Genomic DNA, 8162 nt, shown 5'->3' on the forward strand with positions numbered 1-8162 from the left:
TGACAGAATTTAGATAACTATGAAAAACAGAAATTAAGAAAAGAAAGCAGGGAGACAGTGAGGAATCATTTCACACATGATAGTCAGAAAAGGTCTCTCTGATGAAGTGACACTTGAGCAAGAACAGGCCATGTGCATGTCTGATGTGTTTGTGGATATGAAGACAATGATGATATTGAATAGTAAATGACCCCTGTTTATAATCCCTTCAATCTTCCATATCTCTATATAGACTTTAGAAGGCAGTGTAGGAGAAATCAGCCAGGGGAAGGTGAGGAGTAGGCGTTTCGGGTACCTACTAGCTTCACAACCATGAGAAAGTTAAGTAATTTCTTTAGTCTGATCGTCTACTCTAGTGGACCTCTGAAAGAATACAGATAAGAATATGGAGATAAGAAGGGACTACACTGGCTGCTGTGTCCTCTAGTCAGGCATTACAATTATATATTTTCTTAGGTAAAAGCAGAAATAAATGGGAAGAGAGAAGAAAGCTGTCATAAAACAGAAATTACATTGGGACCAAAACATCATTCTTTATGTAGGCTAAACATGAAGTCTGGCATGACAGAAATTAGACATTTTACAGCACATTTTACGGTCAAAGACATTAACTTCTTACACAAATGAAACTAAGAAATAGATTCCAGTTATAAGAGTACAAACAACTTTTGAAAGGAAGATATCTATGACAGATAATAATACCACTACAAAATCCGTATAATTTGCTCCACTCATAACTGAAAATTATTTAACTTCCACAATCTCTGCTTTCTGATTTTCTTTTAAAAGAGTATCATTATTCTTTAAATAAAGACTATAACAATATTTACAACAAACTGACATAATGATTTGTGTATTTCAAATACCAGTACTTTAGATCAGGTTAATGGTCAGCTAGACAAACTTTAAATTTCTACCTCATAAAACAATCATATGTAGCCCCTTAATCTTGTACAGCTTTCACTTTACAGTTATATTTTATGGGTAGTACTATAAAACAACGAGAAAATCAGCTCCACAGTCAGTGTTCGGGAGAGACAGTATAACTGACCAGATAACAGTCCAGAAAATCTCCATCTACCAAGGCTCACTTCATGGAAAATTTTACACAGTGAGGGCTACAGCCTTATTTAAAATTATATATTTCTACTAAAGCCCAGATCTTCATTTTTATGTTCCTGTTTTATGGCTTTGGTCTCTCAATTTAGATCTGGTTAAGCCTTTCCAAAAACCAAACCAAACTTGCCGCTGTTGAGTCAATTCCACCTCACAGCGACCCTGTAGGACAGAGGAGAACTGTGCCATCGGGTTTCCAAGGCTGTAAATCTTTACAGAAGCAGACTGCCGCGTCTTTCTCCCATGGCTAACCCTTTAGACAGTGCAAATATTTGGCTGGTTTGTGAAACGGGGCATCAAAATCTCTGAAACTCCAGTTGTATATCCTGAACATACCATGGGTAAAAACTGTCTTCACTGAATCTGAATTTTTCTTTTTTTGAATACTGGGATTTACCAAAACAAGAATTCCATGCTTCACTTACATAGTGCTAGTGGTAATCGCACAATTCGTTTATTTCTAAATTTCTGGCAAATAATCTAAGAATTTTATTTACTGCAGGAAATGTTAACTCACAAAGCAGTGTTAAAAAAAAATAAAAAGTATATATATGCACCTACCTTAGCAATAGGATTCAACAGAACTACACCTGATTTCTTAGTGATAACCTGTTTTGTTGTATAGTGATGATCTATAAGTTGAGGGATGTTTGTAAACCCAGTGCCTTCGAATCTATACAGATTCTGGAGAGAGAACAATAAAGTAGAATAAATGTTAAGACAGTGCATCAAAAAGACTACATTCATCAATGAATTAAATTCAATTTAAAAAAATTAACAAACAGATATGAAATGCATTTTGTTAAAACAATAACCAAAGAAAACAAAGCATGGGATACATTTGAATCAAACAACAAAACCTAAGTTTACGTATGTCTACGTATATGTTCCATTTGATAAAACAAGATGAAAAATAATGTCAGAAGTTTGAAGAAGTATATCCAACATAATAATAAATATTTAAAGAATATCTCTGATGATAATTTATTTTCTACTTAGCAACACAGTATTAATTGATTTTTCTATATTGAGGTTATTTATGCATTATCCATTCACCAAAAACATTCAGTTATCCAAACACTTTAAGCAAAAAAATAAAATGCACCAGTAACAAAACAGATATCAGTGTGCTCAGAGCTTAACATTTCTTCTAAATTTCGTATCAGGTAGGTAACATTTTCCCAAACTCTGCCAAGATGCCTTTTCTCTATCATATTTCAAATAGGCACACAAGTAGACTATCATAGATGAACAGATAATCAAAAATTTAGCAAAGAAAAAACACCTCATTAGCCATGACTTTTCAATGCAGAAAGCACTGCACTGTAATAAAAATTGTTATCTAATTGTTCACAAAGAGCTCACCTGTACATATAAAAAATGTGAATGTGCCCCATTTTAAGAAAACTCTATGTTAAGAAATAAGAACTTTGAAAACTTTCTAACTTTGGACATTATTTGCATTATCTTCCTAGTAAACAAACAGAAAACTCAAAGCACCTTTTTCCATAGTAACTGACTCGACCACAATGGGTTTTTTTTTTTTTTTTTTTTGGTTACCATAATTTAATTTACATACAACTTTTTAAATGAATATTTCTATTTCATCAAGAGAGGTACAAACATCTTTAGCTTTACTTTAATACTTAAAACTATAGCATATAATTTAACTCAGGCAGTTTGTGTAGAGTCAATTCAGGGCAGTTGTTAATAAACTGCCTAAAAAACTTTTGTACCGAGCAGCCAAACCTGGCTATATTACCATGGAGGCTTAGAAATATTTCACACTGAAGAAACTAATACAGTCAAAGGTATGCAACACACTGAACAAGTTACTAATCTCTCAGTGCCTCAGTTTATTCATTGGTGAAACAAAATAATCTTTGGACTTCTCACAGAATAACTGTGAGACCTGACTAAGTATTAACATGCAGAGCACTTAGCTCAATGTATGGCACATGGTATGCATTCAATTAAAATATCACCATATACATGATAAACCTTAGATTCCAAATCTGGGACATGAAAGAAACATTTTCAAAGAACAATGACTTAAGTATAGATTACATTTTCTGAAGGAATAATGATTATCTGTAACTAACTCAGTTAAGACAGAAGGTATTCTTATATAAAATTGATCAAAAAATAAAGAAATTTTAAAGGTCATAGATGCATAACATGTAACAACAACAACATTTCAACCTAATACACTATTTCTCCTACTGTCTTCCTTCAGTCTACTCTTAACACAGCAGTGGACAGGGTGGACAGTATTATAACGGAAATTTAATCATGTCATTACTCTGCTCAAAATCCTCATCTCCCTGAGAAAAAAAGCCTTACTGAAAGGATCCCTTGTGGCACAGTGGCTAAGTGTTTGGCTGCTAACCCAAAGGTTGGCAGTTGAAATCCACCAGCTGCTTCTTGGAAACTCTATGGGGCAGTTCTACTCTGTGCTATAGGGTCACCATGAGTCAGAATTGACTTGGTGGCAACGGGTTTGGTTTGGTATGGTCCATAAGGAAACAGTGGGGGATGCAAAGGGTTAGCATACTCAGCTGTTGTCCAAAAGATTGAAGGGTCAAGTGAACCCACAAGCACCTCAGAAGAAAGGCCCGGATATCTACTTCCAAAAAATCAAAACCAAAAAAAAACTTCTTGTTCAAAGCGGCCCTCTAGGACAGAGTAGAACTGCCCAATATGGTTTCCAAGGTATGGACTACTAGAAAAAAGGAACAAATCTGTCTTGGAAGAAGTACAGCCGAAGTGCTCCGATTAACACAGTGGCTGCAACAATGGGCTCAAGCATAACAACAATTGTGAGGATGGCACAGGACTGGACAGTGTTTCCTTCTGTTGTACACAGGGTCACCATGAGTTGCAACCTACTTGACAGCACCTACCAACAATCTTTACAGAAACCAACTGCCAAATCTTTCTCTCTCAGATCAGTTGGTGGATTCAAACCGCCAACCTTCTGGTTAGTAGCTGAGCACTTAATCACTGTGCCACTGAAAACTCTATGGAGCACATTTCTACTCTGGCACCAACGGGATTGCCATGAGTCAGAGTCGACTTGACGGACACTGGTTATGGCCTATAACAGCCTGTATGATCTGTCTTCCATCACCTCTCTTACCTCATCTCTTATAACTTGTTTACTCCTCTACAGCTACATTCATCTGCTTCTTGTTCCAAAAACTGATATATACATTCCTTCCTCAGGGCCTTTGTATTTGCTGCTTGAAACACTTTCTCAGATAGCATATAGGTAAGAGCTCCCTTACTTCCTTCCAGTCTTTCAACAAATGTCACCATTTCAGTGAGGTCTACCCTGGCCACTCTATACAATTTCAATATCCATTGTCTCACCCCAACTAAATTCTTTATTTCCCTTTACTGATTGAATTTTTCTCCTTAGAACTTATCACTATCTAATACCATTTATCTTATTTACTGTCTATCTCCCTCTCTAGAATGTAAGCTCTTGAGGTGACAGACTTTTACATTTGTTTTGTCATCACAGTATCCCTAAGGCCTAGAACAGTTTCTAGTATATACCGCCTGAATCAATAAACATGGGTGAATGAATGAAACACAATGCATACTAAATGACAGTAAACAAGTTAAAGAGACAAGTAAGACAACTTAATTTAGAAATGAACAGGGAGGTTCACATACACAAACTCAAGATACTTAAGTACAATGTTTGGAAAAGAGTAAGTAATGAGATGCAGTTCACACAGAATAAAATTTCAAAGCAGCCTCCAGTGCCATAATGCCTCAAGTAAAATTCTAATACAACTCTGTAACTAGAGAAATATTTAATAAAATAATATCAATTTTAATTTTCCCTATCTTACTGGGGAGCCCTGGTGGTACAGTGGTTAAGAGCTCAGCTGCTAACTAAAAAGCTGACAGTTCCAATCCACCAGCCAGTCCTTGGAAACCCTACAGGGCAGTTCTAATCTGTCCAACAGGGTCACTATGAGTCAGAATTGACTTGACAGCAATGGTTTCTTTCTTTTTTTCCTTAATTTAAAAATACATCTTGTTATTAAAGATAGTTGTATTCCATTGACAGAGTAGTCATGACGTACTAATACAGCAATACAAGCAGCAGTACTTATTTCATGGGCTGCAAATAAATTAAACAATAGCAATTATTTTTTTAAAGCAACCACTCTAAAATCAGGGAAGGTCTCAGAGCCCTAACACAATGCAAAAATAGATTCACTTACTTTCTTAAAAATGAAGATAAAGTAATTAATCTAAAAATGATGCTAAAACTATATACTGATCAAACTCATCTAAACAGCTAAAAGATTTAGCACAGTACATTCACTAAAACTGAAGGACCTATTACTTAATATGCTCAAAATTTCAAGTATTACATTTGACCTTGTACAGATCTATACACTCCTTGTAGCTCAGCTGACCTGAGGTTGGTTCCAACTACAGATGGCTGTTTTAAGTATCTCCAAATGCCTTAAGAATATTATGATAAAGAAAATCCAGACTAACTTTTAAATAAGAGACTTCTCTTATGAGCTAAGGTTACTACTAATGATCTCTTTTATGAATTCCAAAAGACGCAATAAAAAATAGTTGTACAGAATAAATTTCTGCAAAGATCATTTTATTGATTGCTATTGATATTATATTTTACAATACCAAATATGAAGTATATCATTGAATAAATAAGTATAAATAGAAAATATGGTATGACTCAATTTTATAAAGTAAAAATGATATAGATACATATTAGCATAATGTATTTTAAAAACCTACAAAAATATACACTGAACCGATAAGGGAATATTATGATGGAGTATATATTCCATGATACATATGTCTCCATTTTTATAGAAATTATATACTTTGTTTTTAAAACATTTACTATATCTAGACTTCTGGCAAAATGGCGCTCAAGTCAGAAGCACCACACCATCCCCCCACAGCAAAGATCCGAAAAACTAAGCCGAACAGAGAAAACAACAACCCTGAAACCCTAAAAAATCAAATGAAGAGACAAAGAACTCAGCCAAGCACCAAATGGAGTGAGAAAACTGACAGAGAACGGACAGCGAGGAGAGATTCATGCAGAGGTCCCCTATCAGCTAACGCAGCACAGATCCGCCATCCTGGACTCCTATCGGGGACCAGCAAACAGGGGGTACGAGAAAGCAGTTTCACGGAGCTTCCAGACGTAGACAAAACAACCGGTAATTTGCGATATACACTTTCCCACCCCCCACCCTTCTTCACCCCACTTGGCCTCCTCTGCTTCCCGTGGCCACAATCTCTTCCCCGGGAAGCACCGGCTGCTTGGATTCCACCCACCCGAACAGGCCGGCTCTCTATGTACCATTTATTGGCTGCTGGTGTGGCTTTTTTCTGCTTCTTTTGATTTCTTCCTTACCTCTCACCACCTCCCGCTCCTTTTGCTCAAATACCTGGCTCCGTGCGCCATATTTGCTTCTTCCTCAGGGGCTACACAGCTCCGGTAATTTGTGATATACGATTTCCCACCCCCTACTCTTCTTCACCCACACTTAGCTCCTCTGCTTCCCGTGGACACAGTCTCTTGTCCGGGAAACACTGGCTGCTTGGATTCCACCAGCCCGCAATAGCTGGCTCTCTGAATGCCATTTGCTGGCTGCTGGTGTTGCTTTTTATCTGATTCTTTTGATTTCTTCCTTACCTCTGACCACCACGCCCTCCCTTCGCTCAAATACCTAGCTCCGTGCACCATCTTTGCTTCTTCCTGAGGGACTGCGGAGCTCTCTGAGTGTGGAGCTGCCTCTCAGTCTGGGCTGCTGCAATGGTGGGATCCCGGGGCTTTTGTTGGTTTGTTTGTTTTCTTTTCCTTTCCTTCAGTTGGGAGCCCGTTCTGGCCAGGAGGTGCTCCATGGCTTGTAAACTAACCCCTCGGCTTGCACAAGTGGGCAGAGGGATCACTGAGGGCATTTCTTTTATCGTTGCTTTTTTTTTTTTCTGTTTTTTTGGGGACTTTTATTGTTCTTTTTTTTTTTAATTTGTTTTGTTTTCTTTTCCCTCTAAGTCCGCTTTTGCCTTTCTTCATTACTCAGTTTCTTGTCTCTCTATATCTTCCTTCTCTTTCTGTTCCCTAAATACCTGGCGTTGTATACCTCTACGCCTTCTAGCCAGGCTGTACTGCAACACCTGAGAAAATCTTCCCCAGACCTCACAGCCACACCGATGGGATCCCTGGACTTTGCTGTTCTTCACCCTTTCCAATTTCTATTTATTCACTCTTTTCTTTTCTTTTTTCTTCCACTTCCCATTTTTGTTTTTCTCCATTTAATACTGTGTCATCTCTCCACTCCAACAGCAAACTCCCCTAGCATTCTTTGTTGTTTGTTTGTATGTTTTTGGCTCCTCTTCCTCTCTCCTCTCTCCTCTCTCCTCTCTCCCATATCCATCTTAGCTCCACACAGAACAATCTCCCCGTTACATGCTGCCTACCTCCACCGTGCGCTTAACATCACACCACCAAGCATCACAGGCACGACCTACTAGAACCTGCCCTGCGCTGATTACCAACCCGACCTGGAGACTGTAGTAAGTGCCACAATCAACCCGTCCCAGTAACTCCTCTTCAGCTAGACCTGCCCTGCCGTACCATATCTAAGGGACTGACCCTGCCAATTGGAGAAGGAGGCGAAAAATACTGTGCTCACAGACGAGCAAAAAACAAAGAACACACAGCCCGCCTGCTCAGATAGCCAAATTTAAAAAAAAAAGGACGAAACCAAAAAATCTACAATCAATAAATGAGAAAAATAACTACTGAATGCCCCAAAGACAGCAAACAATAATAAAACATTTACAAAAACAGGACAGGATGGCTCCAGTAGGCATCCAAAATAAAACACAAGATGACTTTCCAATGGAAGAAAAGGCACTAGAACTACCTGATAGGGAATTCAAATCACTAATACTAAGAATTCTACAACAGCTGAAGCAAAAAGCAGACAAAAAAGAGGAAAAAATAGACAAATTCATGGAAAATACAGACAAAA

At 37.7% G+C, this 8162-nt stretch overlaps 1 protein-coding gene across 11 annotated transcripts in view; it reads right to left on the minus strand.

Annotated features, from left to right (window-relative positions):
* Positions 1-8162, minus strand: part of FER (FER tyrosine kinase) — a 492503-nt gene that overhangs the window by 228976 nt on the left and 255365 nt on the right. For all 11 annotated transcript variants that reach the window (XM_023731992.1, XM_023731994.1, XM_023731996.1 and 8 more), the window contains one exon: positions 1678-1800. In XM_023731992.1, coding sequence (XP_023587760.1) covers positions 1678-1800 — 123 coding nt within the window. Of the gene's footprint in view, positions 1-1677; positions 1801-8162 lie in introns of those variants that run through there.

The sequence above is a fragment of the Trichechus manatus genome, unplaced genomic scaffold, assembly GCF_000243295.1.
Source record: "Trichechus manatus latirostris isolate Lorelei unplaced genomic scaffold, TriManLat1.0 scaffold00047, whole genome shotgun sequence".
Lineage (NCBI taxonomy): Eukaryota > Metazoa > Chordata > Mammalia > Sirenia > Trichechidae > Trichechus > Trichechus manatus.